General features: G+C 58.1%; 1 protein-coding gene across 2 annotated transcripts in view; it reads right to left on the bottom strand.

Annotated features, from left to right (window-relative positions):
* Nucleotides 1-15,994, bottom strand: part of MAP2K3 (mitogen-activated protein kinase kinase 3) — a 33,115-nt gene extending 17,121 nt beyond the window's left edge. Inside the window, exon 1 of one of the 2 annotated variants that reach the window (XM_045569415.1) lies at nucleotides 15,914-15,994. In XM_045569415.1, the coding sequence (XP_045425371.1) occupies nucleotides 15,914-15,983 (70 nt within the window). In that variant the 5' untranslated portion in view covers nucleotides 15,984-15,994. Of the gene's footprint in view, nucleotides 1-8,099; nucleotides 8,359-15,913 lie in introns of those variants that run through there. The other variant, XM_045569417.1, reaches the window with a different exon arrangement.
* Nucleotides 15,995-16,552: the final 558 nt, after the last annotated feature.

Below are 16,552 nucleotides of genomic sequence, written 5' to 3'. Positions count from 1 at the left end.
CAGGGCTCAGCCCAGATGGCCAGGCAGCCCAGGGCTGCCCAGGTGCAGCCTGCCTGTCACCACAACAAACAGAGGCTCTCGGGCCACCACAGGCAACCTACAAAAAGCCTGCCACCTCGGCTCCCAGTGCCACGGTGAGCCCGCGGGCCTGCTCCGGCCTCACAGTAGCCCCCAGGCAGGGAATGAGGAAACAGGCTGACGAGGAGAGGCACGCCCGGACAGGGACACAGCTCCTGCCAGGGGCAGTGGCCCTGCACCCATCTCCTCCCACTCGCCCCCACCACTGCTTCGGTGAGCCTCCTTCCCACCTCAGGGCCTCGGCACGTGCCGTTCCCTCTGCCTAGGACACTCTTCCCCGCTGGGACCAGCCCTGCCTTTTGCCCATTCAGAGGCCCCCTGACCACACAGCCAGGCCCCTGGTGACCGGCTCTCCGTGTGGCCTGCTGGCTTCCCTGCTGTCCATATCAAGAGTGGCGCATCTGCAGTCTCACTCCACAGCCAGAGCCAAAGGCCTGGCTCAGCTACAACCTGCCTCTTCCTGGCTGCAGACCCTCGGGCAAGTGACCTAACCTCCGGGTGTCAGGGCCCCACTGAAATGGGGATAACAGATGACCTCTGCTTATCAGTGCCACACCTCAGCAGTGCCTGACACCGGAGACTAGACTGGCCTGCAGCCTGCAGCTCCAGAGATAAGGCCAGGCCGCCTGCAGATGACCCCTCTGCCCACCCTCTCCACAGCTCCACCTGGGAAGGGTTTTCAGGGCAGGGTCTGTTGCATCACACAGGTCGGAGGAGGGTGACTTGCGGAGGTCGTACAGTGAGCGCCTGGAGGGGAGCAGACGTGAAGGCAGGTCTGTCTGGCTTCGATGTACAAATGGCGACAGACACAGCCTTAAGGCAGGGCCATCCACCCCGGGCCTAGGGAGACTCCAAACAGACTGGACTGTGCTTCCCCTCAGGGCTGCCCACGGGGGCTGGGGAAGACCCCTCCCTGCAGCCCCGGCCAAGCCTCTGCTCACAAAGGGAGCCCCCAAGCTCCAACCCACTCAGGGGCATCACATGGCTTCCCATGACAAAATCGATGCCTGCTCCTAGTTTACTGTCCCCACTCCAACTTTTGGGTATTTCAGGTGCTTCTCCTGGAGAAGTCCTGGACCCATCAGGTAAGGAACTGTGTGCCACGACCAAGGTCCCTCTGTGGGTTGGCCCCCATGACAGGGCCGGGGCCCACGAGCGATGCTCAGCCTTCCCAGAGCCTCAGGAGAGTGGGACACTCCTCGTGCTGGGCTGGCGGGCAGGGCTCCCACAGCTCCCTACCTGGGGCCAGCAGGAGGCCAGCCAGGCCATCCCAGGTCACCCAGCCCTGCGGGCAGCCCACACTGCTGCCCGAGCACAACGAGAGAGCACCTCTGCTTAACAGATTCCATTTCTGCTTTTAGTATCATCATTACTATTAAACAGTCTCACAAAGCATGAGGTCAAGGAGAGATATCTCAAAGGGGTTCTTGGTGATACAAATGCTAGTGCACAGCTCAGGTTCAAGTTCAGCACTGCCCAGTCTCACTGCTTCTCACCCTCAACAGCAGCCCTGAGGGGTGGGAGCAATCCATCCCTTCCTTCAGAGGACACTGAGGCTAGGGAGGTCACACGGGGCAGGGCAGAGCTGGGTCTGGCAGTCCCTGCAGGCTTGTCCAAAAAGGGTCTGACAGAACCACTTAGGGGTCTGCCCCAGACCACCTGGGATGCGGTGGGCTGTGCCAGCAGCAGAAAGCTGTGGGTTGACCAGAAGGCCAAGCCAGGTCTCAGACACACAAAAAGACAATGGGGCAGGGGACAGTCTTCAGCCCCACCCCCAAAGCTAACCCAGACAGCCTCCTGTGCACGCTTCGGCAGCAGCCGACCCCCAGCACCAAGGCAGCCCTCCTCACCAGCTGGGCAGTGTGCTCCTCGGCTCCCTTCATGCCTCCTGATCACGCCCAAACCCCTCCGCTGACATCCAAGGCCCTTTGCAGCCCTGCCCCAAGGAGCCTGGCCTGCCAGTTCACACCCACGGGCGCATGCGAACCTTAGGACAAGTCTTCAAAGCTGGTGCATTAGCACAGTGATGCAGACGAGGAAAGTCCGGGCTGTCGGTACAGCCACACAGGCTGAGCACTGCACAGCTCAGGGGCAGGGGGGCACATGCACTTAACACAGCCGCAGCAAACAGTGCCACGCACCAATTCTGAGCCAGCCCTACACTAGCACTTCCATATATTAACGAATTGAATCTTTGTGACAACCCTGCAGTGTAAATCCTAGTACCTCCCTCCCACACAGGTGAGGAAACTGAGGCCACACAGCTTATGGGTGGAACAGATGTGCCTGAACTTTGCTGGCTGGCTCCAGCCTCAGCCCCACCACATGCCAGGGCTGCCACGTGGACCACGATGTGGATGCCGGCCTAGGGATTCCGCAGAACAGTGAGTTAAATATACCTCGTGTCCATTAAAGCTCAATTTGTAAAAATTACAAAACACAAGAATGATTTTGTTGCAGGAGAAAAGAGGGAGATGCAATCCCAGGGGCTTTGGGGCCACAGTAATGTTTGATTTCTGTGGGTCTGACTGCGCCACCCTGAACTTATTTTGCTTCTGTTTTTTAAAATATGGAAGTACATTCTACATATCCTTTTGGGGTCTGTGGATATATTTACAATTTTTTTTAAAAAGGAAGGAGATGGAAGGCCCACCTGCCCAGATGGGGCTTGGCCAGGAGGTGTCAGCAGAGCCGGATACGGGCCCGGCCATGGGCCCAGACGGCAGAGGGCAATGCCCGGGACAGGGACTGGCTGGGAGAGGGTCAGCTGGACACAGCCTCCCCAGAGAAGCCACGGCGGCCCCTGCAATGCCAGCTGAGCCATGACCCCCAGAGAGGAGCCCCAAGGCAGGGAAAGGGTGATAGGGAGCTGTGCCTGGGGCTAGGGCTGAGGGCGGAAAGCCTGGTGATCCTCTCTGGAGTCAGCTGTGGCCCAGCTTGCTGTCTGTGAGCCGCAGAGGGCCCAGAAAGCTGCTGCTGCCTCTGTCTGGCCCTGTCGGGACCTCACGCCCTTGACGTGAAGCTTTCTGGGGTTTCCAGGGCCACTGCTGGGAGGTGGCATCTACAGAGGAGGCTGGGCAAGCAGGCCTGACTTATGTGGGCAACACTGGGAGCCCCGGGCAAGGGGGCGCGGTGGGCCTGGGTGGGCCTTTCTACCCCCTTGTGGCTGGTGGGGCTCTCTGCCACATCCTGCACGCTGCGACCCAGGTTCTTCCTTGGGGCCCTCCCGAGACACTGGCCCCAAGGCCCTGTGTCCAGCCTTGCCCTGCACCCAGCAGCGCCCCTCAGCTCGGCCCTGCCACCCACTGACGCCCCTGACTCAGGCCCGAGCCCCAGAACCATGACCCCAGGCCCTCTTCCTGCTCCCTGGGTGAAGCTCCACATGAGAGGCCGCTGCATACCTCGCTCCCCACAGCCAGCGCCCTGCCTGGCACTGACAAGGTTCTACCAGGTGAGGGGCTGGCCTGGGAGGCTGGCCCTGATTCCCTGTCCCACGCTTCTCCTCGTTCATCCAAGTCAGGCTGTGTGTCCAGGCTGGGGGGCGGAGCAGACCTGCAAAGTCAGGCACCCCAGTTCTCAGTTCCCTACTCACCCTATGCAGGAAGACCCAGGAGGCAACGGGTGGCCCCCAGCTCCAGTCTGGGGACCAGAAGCGTAAGGGGTCCTAATGCCTGGTAAATTCTGGCCAGCATTAAAGGACCCTACAGCCTCACGTCACAGAGCCTACAAGTTGAGGACCTGTTTGTTCACCTACCAACAAATAACAGCCACAACCATAACAATGATAAAATAATAACAGATGCCATTCCTTTGACAACCACTATCTCCAATCTTTACCACTACCCTGCAAGGGAGGGATGTTTACTGCCACTTACAGAAGAGGAGACTGAGGGTCAGAGAGGGCATGTGACTTGCCCAGGTAAGAAAACACTGGAGCCAGAATTCAAACCGAGGCCCATCCCACTAGAGCCCAGGTTCCATTCACCCTTGCCAAGGTGTTTGCTGGTTGGGTTCTTTTGGACAGAGGATAGTCTGCTGGGACCAGTACCCAACACTTAGCAAGTGTGGAATGAGCGTGTCTGCATCTAGACAGGCAGGGTCCCCATTCCCATTTGGCAGGTCAGGAAACTAAGGCTTCTCTTCTGAAAGCTAGGACATGCCCAAGGGACTGAAATCATTTACACAGTGCAGAGAATGGACCAGACGCAACTTGTCTGATGTGACTTCAAAAAATGGGACCAACCCATCTACTCAGGAGGCTGAGGCAGGAGGATTGCTTGAGCCCAGAAGTTTGAGGTTGCTGTGAGCTACAATGACACCACTGCACTCTACCCAGGCAACAGAGTGAGACAGACTCTCTCAAAAAAAAAAAAAAGAGAGAGACTAAGCTGAGATTTGAACCCAGGCAGTTAGGCTGCAGAACCTGAGCCCTTAACTCCTGCACACCACTGCCTTCCAGGAGCCTGGGCCAGTCCCACCCAGGCTGACCTTGCACTGTCTCTGCTCCTTGCCCTCCCGGAGTCCCTAGCTACACATCTGAGCCTGAGGAGTCCCCTGGGCCAAGGGCAGTAAACAGCCACTGCCACCTGCTCCTGCTCCGTGAGTAAGAGGAAGCAGAGCCCCTTGCCTAATAGAGGAAGTTCCTAGGTGGGGTGCGGAAGGCCAGGAGAGCCTGCCCAGGGGGTCCCAGCCCGGCCTGAGGTCCAGGAAGGAGCCACCTCCAGTGCCCCAGCTCAGGGCCAGGCGCCACCTGCGGGGCCAGTGCACGTAGCCCCCTCCCACTCACCAGGCCCACGGGCATTGCCCCTTTAAGCTGCGAGCAGCCGGCTGGCATGCCCAGTGGGTGAGTCAGCGCCCAGTGCCCGCTGACTCACCCGCCGGAAGCCTCCACTGCCCCGTCCTCTCCTCGCACAGGCCAACTGAGAACTTTGCTCCCTTCGGGCCCTGAGCCACGGGTTGGCTGATAGAGAGTTTCCTGTGCGTCACGCCAGGGTGGGGGAAGTCCCTGAGGTGTCACCCTCCAGTCTTTCCGACAGCCGCTGGGGTCGGGGGTGGGGGGAAGTGGCCACAACAGGCAGGGCCAGGACACAACTGTGATTCCAGCAGCCTCAGGGTCCCCCCTGGGCAGTCAGGAGCCATCCAACCACTGTCTGAGCTGTGTGAAGATTAACCATGAAATGCCCCCACAGGTAGCACTCCCAGGGCAGCAGGGTCAGGGGCCACGCTGTGAATAGCAACAGGATACATGTGGCTTTCAGACCTGGACCATGCTGACCACACGTGCCCCTGCCCTTAACCTCTGACCCCAGCCAGAGATGGCATGTGGGTGGGAAGGCTGGGGGGAAGCAGCAGGGTTGTGAGCCTGGGGCCTCATGTACCCACAGAGAATTCCCCAGGCCAGTGGCACAGAGGACAGGGCAGGGCACCCGCGGCAAGGCAGGAAGCTCAAAGGTAAAGCTCCAGTAAGGTCAAGTGCCAGCCACTCCCTGCTTTGTTCGAATTCCTTGGAGAAGGTAGAGAAGAGCTCAATGCTGGGTGCCCAGCACCCAGGATGGGAGGGCACGGGTGAGGATCCCCACCTCTGGATTCAGTCCAGTCACTCCCCTGTCTGACCTCACTTTTGCATCTGTCAAATGGGTCACACTGCAATGAGTATGCAATGTGCCAACTGTAAAGGGCTGTGCACACAAGGCCTCAGTCCATCCTCTAGGGTGGCGGTGGGTGGAGGGAATGCCACCAGCTCAGCTCAAGCATCCAGCACAGGAGTAGGACACAGGGGAGCACTGGGGAGACCACTGTGGGGACACACAGTCCTGGGTGCGACCCTGGCTCCATGTGTCACAGCTGTGCAGCCTCACACAAGGCACCTAATGCCACTGAACCCCAGTCTCCTCATCTGCAAATGCGGCTATGAGGAATAAATAAGAGAGTGCATGGCAGGTGGGGAAAAGCTTGGTAAGTGGGAATTCTGAGGAGGGGCACTGTGGGGATCCCACCACATCCTTCCCAGACCCCAAAGAAGCTACAGGGTCCCTGGGTCTTGAGGAGGCCACTGAACCTCCATCCAACCCACCCAACATCATCTGGGACCTGGATCTGCAAGCTGGAAATTCACCCTGGCCCTCTCTGAGGAGGACAACAGCAGGCCTCGCGCCACAGAGCACCCCACTGCGCTTCCCTACCACATCCATGACCCCCCTCCCTTCACAAGTCTGCAACTGAACCTTTTATTTTGATGAGGCATTGCCCTGAAATGCCTCCAAAACCAGACATTGCTTCCAACCCCTTCCCCAAGCTCTCCAGAGTGGAGAAGTATCCAATTTCCCGGTTCCCAAGCTCCACGAGGTCTGCGAAGTGCAAGTCCCTCCCCAGCCACCTCCCCCAGCAAGTGCCTCCTGAGTTACTCACAGTGGTTGGGCAATGGTCAGGGATCCGGCCTCCCACTTATGTAAGACATAATTACCCTGCCCACCCGGCTCCAGCCCACAGCCACCAGCCACTGCAGCCACCAGCAGCAGGGGCCAGAAAGGACTGATGCCCTCCCCAGGCCCCCTACAAGGGCTTCCACTGCCTGCACCCTTCCAGGGAAGGAGGAGGCTGATGCCTGATTAGGGGCCTGCTAGGTGCCCACTGCTAGCTTTCTCCTGCTCCCTCTGCAGCTGCAGTCCCAACAGAAGCAAGACCCTGACCCTGCACTGCAGAGGCCTTTCCAGCAAGAAAAATGGTAACAACAGGATATACAGTGTCTCTTCCTGAGCACCTACTGTGTGCCAGGTGCCATGCTGAGCTCTTCACCACCTCACCCACACTTGCTTAAAGCTCTTTAGTATTCACTATCTCATGTCACACTCTCGATGTCCATAGAAGTAGGTGTGATTACTCTCATTTTACAAATAAGGAAACTGAGGTGCAGAAACCACAAACATCAAGGGGCTTGCTGGGTGAGGCAGCAGCAGGTTCAGAGAGCCAGGGGCAGCCCATTCATTACAGCTATGTCCAGTTTGGAAATCTCTCACACAACCCAGCCTACTGAGACTCCGATACAACAAAAACATCCTTTCCTCTTCCTGAAAAAAAAAAAAAAAAAAAATCCCCCTTTGCCCTCCAAGTCTCATCCTCCCCCCTCCGCATGACAAATCCTGCTGCCGCCTCCGCCACCTCACAGAAATTTCCAGGAAGGCCCGTAACTTGGGGAAGATGAAGGCAAGCCCCTTGCACAGCCAGCACCGTGGCCTGGCGGCTGGCCCAGATCCCAAGCAGCAGGGACAGGCCTGGGAGCAATCAGCCCTGAAGACACTGAGACACAAGATGGGGTGAGCTCCCCAAGTGCACAGAAAAGCTTGCAACACAAGACAAGGAGGAGCCGGTAGAGAGGGGGCTGTGCATTAGAGAAGGGTGGGAGGCCTAGAGAGGTTCCCAGAGGACAGGGCTGTAGGATGGGGTGCAGCCCAACCAGGGAAAGAGCAATGTAGGGCCTACAGGAATGGAGAGAGTTGGGGGATAGGAGAACGGGGAGTTGTGAAGAGGGCTGTAGCCAAGGCACCCGCATGGGGTACAGTAAGGTCCCCAACAGAGGCACCTCTGGGGCCCAGATACAGAGTCAGAGTCATATGCCAGCCTGGATACAGCCTTGGGGCCCAGGACTGGAAGGGTGCAGCCCAAGGACCCATGTGGGGATGAGCATGAATCCCACCTGGGGCCAGCCGAGGGCCGAACACTGGGAGAGTTCCTGTCCAGCCTGCAGCCCTAAGACGTAAATGAGGTCAGAGTGAGGTTCTTGACCTGGAGCGGGCTGAGCAGAACGAGGTCCTAGCCTGGGTCCAGCCTGGGAGATCCCGGCCTGGGTGCAGTCCCAAAGGCTGGGCTCACACACAGGACCCGAACAGGGAGAGGTTCTGGGACCGGGAGCAGCTGCCCAGGTCGGAACAGGATGGGGTGGAATCACACAGAGGTCGGGGTTCGCAGCCACGACCCAGACTGGGCGTGGGGGTCAGGCCGAGGTTCCGGCCGGGCGCACCTACCTTTGGACTGGGGCATGCCGGCGGGCTGGCTCGAGGCAGGAGATTCCATGCTGCAGGTCCGGGGCGGCGGCGGGGACTAATCTAGAGGACGGCGGGCTCCACCGGGGCCGAGCGAGCTCATGGCTGCGGGCAGACGGCCAGAGTACGGCGACCGAGCAGAGGCGGCGGCGGGTGCAGAGACCAGGACGCGCCCGCGACAGGCGGCGCCGGAGCTAGACTGGGCAGCGCTGCAGGGGCCCCGGCCGCTCGGCGCCGACCCCGCCCCGCATGCCGATTGGTCCGCCCATCTCCAGGGCCCGTCCCCTACCTATCAGACGCCGGTCTGGCCCTGTCTGTCAAGCGAAAGCCTCGCCCTCTGTTGGCCCAGGATGCGGCCCCGCCCGCGGTCTGTCAAGCCCGTCCGCCGCCCGGGAAACCCAGGCTCAGCCAGGCTCCGCCCCTCCTCGGCTACAGCCGCGTCCCTCCCGCTGCCTGTCAACACGCAAGCCCCGCCCCTCCCATCGGGCCCTGGGGCGGGCCGCGCGCGTCCCCGGCCCCGCAGCCCCCGCGGGTGCGCTGCGTGGGCTAGTCCCGGTGCGTCATCTGGAAAAGTCCCGCCGAGGTCCCCGGTGGCCCGGCTGGGGCCTCGCTGGGCGGGCAGGCCGAGTGCCGCGGCGGGGTTAAAGGTGCGCCCCCGCGGTGAGACCGGGTTCGGATCGGACTCGGCAGCTTTGTAGTGGGTGACCTTGGGCACATGGGTGACACCCGGGGCCTCAGTTTCCGCCTCTGTTAAAGAGCGGCGATGGCAGCCCTGCTGTGTGGACGGGACAGGGCGTCGGCGGACGCTCGGTAAGCGTGTGTCCACTGAGTGTGGTAAAGGGCCCAGCGCCGTGCCCGGCGTGTGCACATTTGTGCCCTGCGTCAGCGAGCACCCGCGGGGCGCCCGCCCGGGCCGGGCACGGGGCCAGGGCGCGGCGGATTCGGCGGTGAACCTGGCGGTGTCTGGGAACAAGTCAGGACAAGTAGCAAGCATGCTGGGTCGTTACCGCCCCTGTCCTGCACAGGGAGAAACTGAGTCTCCGAGGGAGTGAGGTGGCATCCCGCTGCATTTTCCTCCCTCCCACAAGCCCCGAGGTCCCCTCCTGGCTCTCTCCTGGGCCTCGGTTCTCGCTTCTCTTCCTGGTGCCTCAGTCAGCCCGTCTGCACAATGGCTGGATAGGCGCGTGCTGCCGGGCTCCCACAAGGAGCCACGGGAGATTTCAGGAACCTCTGACCAGTCTGGCGCTGGGATCAGGTGACCCTGAGTGGAAAGCCAGGGCTAGTGAGGACAGGAGGCACCCGGCAGAGGTCAAGGGGTCAGCCCCTGTCCTCCAGGCAGCATGAGTGTGTGCCCCGTCAGGGACCTCACGTGAGGGAAGCAGATTCCAGCACCTGCTAGAAACGCTTGGAGCTCAGGGCTGACCTCTGCTTGCTGGGGTGTAAAATGGGCCTGATCCCCGCAGGGCCCCACCCACACAGTGGACGGGAGGGCCCAAGAGATAAGAGGGGAAGACCTTGTAATTATCATTATTCTCTTCCTGGGTCCTTGCTCACCCTTTCCAGGCAGTGGGAAGGAAAATCATGAGTTATGGGCTCAGACGGGTATGGCTTCGAATGCCAACTCTGCCACTTACTAGCTGGATGACCTCAGAGAAGTCAGCGAGCAGCTCTGTGCCTCAGTTTACTTACCTACAGTGGGGACAAAGAGGCCTCAGTGTTTCAGGAGCTTAGGTTTGGAAGTGCCTAGCGGAGGAAATGTGAGTTTGTAAACACTGTGGACCACCTCCATCCCGCCCATACCACCCCTGGTGACCTGCACTTATCCATTTGTAAAGTGGGTCCCCAGCAGCAGCTGCCTCTCTACCAGAACCACAGGCCTGGTCCCGCAGGCTTTCTGGGTTCTGGCCCCAGCTGACCACTCTGACCACTCCCACAATCCCCCTTGCCCACTCTGCTCATTGGTATGCTCAAGGGTCTTAGTGCTGTCCTTTGACTATGGCGGCACTGGTCCTGCCTCAGAGCCTTCAGCTTGCTGCTCCCTCTGCCTGGAACATCTTTCCCCACAGCCCTGTCTCCCCGCCAAGCCTTCTGGGGCTGGTTCCTTCTCATGCCTCAGACTCCTCCTAAATGCATTTCCCTCAGAGGCCTTCTCCATCACAGCCCCCAAACAGCCTTAATTCTTGGCGCAGCACTTATGCCACTGAGGCCTTTGGTACTGACTGTTTTTAACACAGCTCTCCATCCCTCATTCCCTGCTGAATCCTGCCCATCTCATTCCCTGCTGCGTTCCCAATGCTTAGCCCAGAGTCAGGCACACAGTAGGTGCCTAATAAGTGTTTGAGGAATGAGCGAAGGAAGGAGGAAAGCATGCCTGGGACATAGGTGAAGTGACTCCAGTCCCGTGCCAGCCCCCTAGGCAGCCAGATGACTCAGTCAGGCCCTCGCATACGAGGAGTTTATGGGTTAGTCAGGGAGCCTGATAAACAGCCCAAGAATCACACGAGCCATGCGGCTGCTATAAATAGATGCATGAGCAAGAGTCTCAGGAGTGTGCTGGACTCCACCTGGGTTGATCAGGGAAGGCTTCTCAGAGGAGGAGACTTTGAGACCGGGAGCTTTAAGGACCAATAGCAGCTTGCCAAGCAGAGAAGCAAGAAGAGCATCCTGGGAAAGGAGCAGCAGGGGCAAAGGGTTAGGAGTATAAAAAGGGCCAGGCATGAGGGCCAGGCGAGGGCACAGCATATGAGCCCCACCGGGGAGCCGTGAGATCCTTGTCTCTTGCTGGCTTGTTGGAGCAACTTCTCTAAGCAGCATAGTCTGGCTCGGAAACTCCATAACCCCTTGAAAACCAGTAAGGGCATTTGGCATGGGTCACAGGAGGCTGCCTCTTACCCTGACTCCTAGGAGAAAAGTCCAAATCCCCCTCTCTTCAGACACAGGGAAACTGAGGCTCAGGCCAGGAAGGAGTGCAGCCAAAGGCAAGATGTGAATGTGAGCTGAGCTGGGCAGGACCTGGGGTGACAGCGGGCTGGAGAGAGGGGATGATCCAAAGCCAGAATGGGGCAGTTCGTTCATTCAGCCATCCATTCAACAAATACTCATTTGAGTACTTACTGTGTACCTAACACTGATGGCAAAACATTGAACAACAGACACAGCTCCCTGCCCTTGGGGAGGTGATGACCCAGGGGGCAAGCCAGACAAGCAAAATGCCCAAGTTAAATTATGACACGTGCTGTGGGGAAAAGTTAGAGGGGGGGAGGAATGGTTCTGGAGGTGAGAGCTGTAATATTAAAGAGAAGGCCAGGAACAGCCTCCCTGGAAGGTGTCATGTACACAGAGACCGGAGGAGGTGAGGGAGGGAGCCGCAGAGGTACCTGGGGGAAGAGCATTCCAGGCAGAGGGAACAGCATGAGCAAAGGCCCTGAAGTAGATAGCTTGTAGGGCAGTAACCGGGAAACCAATGTGGCTGAGTGGTGGGAGGTGAGGGGCCTCTTCTCACCTTTGTGTACCTCTCGGACATGCTTGCTCACACATCCTTGCACAGTCTCAACCCCGTGTTTCCCCTTCACATCTGTTCAAGTCCACACACCCCAAACACACACGCACACACGAACACAACTGGGTGCATAAGTGTGTACATGCACGCGGAGTGGCCTAACGGGCACATTCACATGCACAGCCACACGCGCATCTGTGCCCACAGGTGCGCACCACCGCCTGCTAGCCCACAGCGCCCTCTGGCGACCAAGCCGGGCACGGCGGTGCCGGGCGAGCGCAGGATCCGCTGCCATCTCTGCTTTGACAGCGGTCTGGCCTCCTCCTCTCTGTGCTTCCTGCCCCCAGGCCTTCACACTGCAGCCAGAGAGAGACTTCCAAAACAGGGCTGGCCACGCCACACCTTGCCACGGCCCCCTAGGCGGGGAACTTCCAACACCCTGGTCCTTGCGGCTGCTCCAGACATCCCCCAGTCCAGCCGCTCCCAGCCCAAGCTTTCCTCCTGAGACCTTTCTTTGTAAAGGCTGTTCCCTCAGCCAGGAAGGTCCTTCCCTGGCTTCCCACCTGACGCCTTCCCCGCCTCCTTCAAGGCCCAGCTCTGAAACTAAGATGGGAGTCCCTCTGACACTGCCCCTGCCCAGTGCCTCTGCCTGCTGCTCTGTCACAGATCACTGGCTCTGCCAGTGGCTGAGACCCTGTCTGCCTCTCCCTGGGGACACAGGCTGCTACAAAGCAGGGGCTGGAGGTGGCACTCAGTAAAAGTGAGAATTTGCGCTTGGAAAGCCAGGCCGCAGGCAACAGGTACTTCCTGAGCTTCCCTCAGGCGGGGTCAGGTTCTGAAGCCATGATATACAGAGCAGGAAACCTTGAGAGAGGCTCAACTGCTTTATGTGTAAGAGACTTTCATCACTCTTGAGTATCAAAGGATGAATTCACACAAGTGGCATGGCTCCACTAGCAAAACAGCAAGACCCATTTTCACAGCTCCCATGTGGACTCACTATGATGCAAGCTGCATGGCAACACTGCCCTTGCTTTAATCACTGCAGTGTCCCTGGCACACAGTAGTGCTCAGGAAACACTCATGGAATGGAGGAAAGCTCACAACACCCCAGCAAGGTGCATATTCTTATCATCTCCATTTAACAGGTGAGAAAACCAATGCTGAGAGAGGAGCCTGAACATGTCCAAGGCTGCTGGGGGCGGAGCTATTGTTTGAACTCCAGTCTGTCAGATGGAGACAGTTTCCCCTGCGTTTTCCTGCTCACACTTCCACTAAAATGGTTTGCAGCACCCTGCTTCTGTGCAAAACAAGCTGCCCTTGAGCTCTCTCCGCTGCTTTCTGGAAAGATGCCAGCTCTTTGCTTCTAACAGATTCCTCAGGTCTGGCCTCCCTGATTCCCTGTGTGGTTGCACAATAGCCCTGTGGCTGCCCCGAGCACCAGTCCAGGGGTCCCAGGAGTCTCAGCATGGTGCTTCTCTGACCCTGGGGTCCTCAGGTGTGACACTTCCTGCCCAGGCACTTATTGGCACCTATTTCACACCAGCCCTGGTGACTTGACATGCAGCCGGGTGAAGCTGGTGTGATTAGACCTTCATTTTACAGGTCAGGAAACTGAGGCCCTGGGCTTCAAGCAGCATGACAAGCTCCCACTGCCAGGAAGGATAAAACCTAATTTTTAACCAAGAGCATGATTATAGCAGCTTCCTGTGCACCGGGACTTTTCACTAGAAGGCTTGTGCTTGTTATCTAGAACCCAAGATTGCAGGGGTGGTCTTATCACCACATTACAGGTGAGAAGTACTGCAAACATGAAGAGATGAAGCACCATGCCCAAGAGATCACACCACCGGGGAGAAGAGAGGCAGAAGCACCTCCGGATGGGGCCGACACCACAACATGGGCATATCCCTGCAAAGTACATCTGCCTGCAAAGGGCTGTTTTCTAATCTCAGCCAGGAAGTAGTTGAGTGACCTTGAGGCAGTGACTTGTCTCAGCCAGACCATGTAGGCCATCCTGTCAATGCTTCTGTCCCTTTTCAGCTATCCCAAGCCTGGGCTTATATCCATCCTATGACGGGACTCTCACCCTCTCACGGCAGGGTCTTTCATTCCCAGGAAGTACAGACCACATTACCAGTTACTTCTTGAGCAATGCTGAAGTTTATCTCATGGAAACCCTGTGCTCAAACCCACCCATTCATTCAGCACATACTTCCTGAGCATCTGTTCTTGCCTGACACTGTGGGAAGCACAAAGGACACAGCGAGGCGCAAGACAGGTCCCTGTCTTCACGGAGCAACCTTCTGGGGGAGATTGAGAAAGCATAAATATATAAAATAACTGCAAATAGCAGTAAAAGCTATGAACAAAAGTAAAGCAGGGTGATGTAGCAGAGAAGCACATGGGTGGTCAGGAAGGCCCTCCTAGAGGAGGTGTACTCAGACTGGGGTGACAAGAAAGAGCCAAATGAAACTAGGGGTGGGACTGGCTTAAAATAGACTGTCGCACATAGTAGGTGCCCAGAGACAGAAGGTGAGAGGGACTTCTAGTGAACCATGGACTAAACAGAGACATTTTTCTCCCATCCGTGCCAAAACCCCACTAAGATGACAGTAAAATGAAAAATTTATAAGTCACAAACCCACAAAGACAAAGTGAACAGGCAAGTCAATGACAGGGACAAGAGGAGTCTACAAAATTGTTGAAGCTGGAAAATGAATAGTAAGTAACCAACTAGTCAAAGTGGAGGAAGCTGGAACTAAATTCTCCAGGAAGAGGGGCCAATCCAAGGCCAGAACACCAACATGACAGACCCCCAGAAACACAGCCTGGGAGGCCACCGAGTCCATCTGGAGGTGGATGAGAAGGGGGGGATGGAAACAAAGTAAGTTGGGAGTTTGTAGGAAGAGCACCTGTGCCTTGCAGCTTCCCAGAGCCGAAGATACTCAGTCTCCAGATTGAAAGGATCTACCGAGTGCCCAGCTTGATGCAAGAACAGAACAGGTAATTATGAACTCCCAGGAAAACAAATAACCTGAAATAGAAAATGTTGTCATAATGTACTGCAAGCTCAGCTGGGAACAACAATACTGTAAACACCGAATACTGATGTATCCAAAAGTTGTGATGAAATGCGATTGGGAGCTGGCAGGACACAAAGTATAGGGTTTCCTAAGAGAACTATTCCTCATTCATCTTCTATGGCAGGAAGCCATCGGATACCGTCTACAGTTGAAAAGAAAGTAAAAAGAAATAGCAGTATGGCATGTGACCGAGAAATAAGGAGGCACGGGTTCAAAGGGCTGAGGAGGTGACACTAGGATGTCAGCTGTGGGGCTCGGTCTGCTCAGGTCGCCCCTGTCATCGGGGCTGGGCCCAGGCCCGCACAGGGTAGGTGCTCAGTTCTGCTTGCGGGGGGCGGGCGCAGGCCCAGGGGGCGGCGCTGCTGCTCTGTTTTGGTGGCATCGCTACAAGTCTTGCAGTGCTGTTTGGCATTCAGCACTATGTGCGTGCACTGCTTTAATAAAAACATACAGTAAATCAATCGTAAGGAAAACTCAAAAGGAGATGTGCCCAGGTCACAGTACAGGCACGGGGGAGGCGTGAGCGAAGGAGATGAGGTTCCGAGGTCAGCCCAGGCCAAACATGGCATATTTTTAGAGAACCTTCAACTATTCGGGAACTCTCGACCCACCAGTGCCCCCGCAGACGCGGCCGCCCGCCGCCCCGGCCACGCCCCCGGCGGCCCGGGCGAGCGTCCGGTTGGCCGCGCGCGCTCACGTGGCCGCGCTGGCCGCAAGGCAGGCTGGGGGACCGCGGGTGGGGGTCTGCGGGGGCGGGCAGGACCGAGGTCGGGGTCTGCTGGGGCGGGCGGGACTGGGCCCCCCGGCCCCGGGCTCTCGGTCGGTGCTCGGGCCGCCGCTGGCCGCGGGGCCGAGATCGCAGCGGCAGCCTCGCTGGCCAGGCCCCTAGAGGACCGTGGGACTATCGGGCCGTGGGGCCCGCTGGACCCGAAGTCAAGCTTCAGAGCTCCCCGGCAAAATCTTTTAAACAAGGAGTGCTAGAAAATGCTGATTTCCCCCACCCCCCCGCCCCCGAGCAGCTCCCCACATCCCCATGGAGGGAAGAGGCTGCGTCTGGTCAGGGGAAACCTCGGATCCGCTGTGCCCCTGGGATGCACAGCTCTGGTCCAGCCCGTTGCTGGACTCAGGACAGGGTGCCCCGGGAAGGGCCCTCGCCTGCCACCCGCCAGTGCTCACCCACCCCAGCCTTTCCCGCAAGGAACAGGTCTTACTTGTGTAAGGGGAGAAAGCACAGTCAAGTGGTTGATCTTGGGAAACTGCCATTCCGCGGGTTGCAAACATTCCTGGGTGGAGAGAATTTGCCCCTGGGTGGAGGAGGGCTGCTGGGAGCTCTTGAGGCCGCTGATGAAGGGAATTCATTTCCTCTCCCTGGTGCCCAGGATTCAGACTGATTCAGACATCCGTTGGGCGGGCAGCCAGGATGCCCTGTGTGCTTAGGGAAGTGGCTTCCTTTGCCTTCCTGAGGATAGATTTATACTGTCCTGAGTCTGCAGGTTATTTTTTGTGCTTGGAGACTTGAGAGCCAAGAACAGTCTGTGGCAGGAAGGATGCGCCATCTGCAAGTCTGCCCCTACCCAGCAGGGCACAGTCCACCTTACACAACCTGGCTTCAAAGTGAATGGCTTAGAGGTGGGCCAGTAGGGCAGCAGGAGCTGCTGTGAGAACCCTGTCAGTGGAGGACATGCGGGGCAGGAAAGAAGCAGCCTGGGGCTGGGGACTCTGGGTCTCTCACTGGGCATGGAGGGTGCTGAGTTGGCACCCTCCTTAGGGGCCCCATGCCCCAAATGTGGGCTCTTGTGCTGGATGTGGGATCTCCCATCTGCCAGCTGGTCTCTGCCCTACCTGGGCTG

The sequence above is a fragment of the Lemur catta genome, chromosome 15 (genome assembly GCF_020740605.2).
Source record: "Lemur catta isolate mLemCat1 chromosome 15, mLemCat1.pri, whole genome shotgun sequence".
Classification (NCBI taxonomy): domain Eukaryota; kingdom Metazoa; phylum Chordata; class Mammalia; order Primates; family Lemuridae; genus Lemur; species Lemur catta.
Note: the sequence above shows the minus strand (reverse complement) of the source record. Positions and strands in the feature narration are given on the sequence as shown.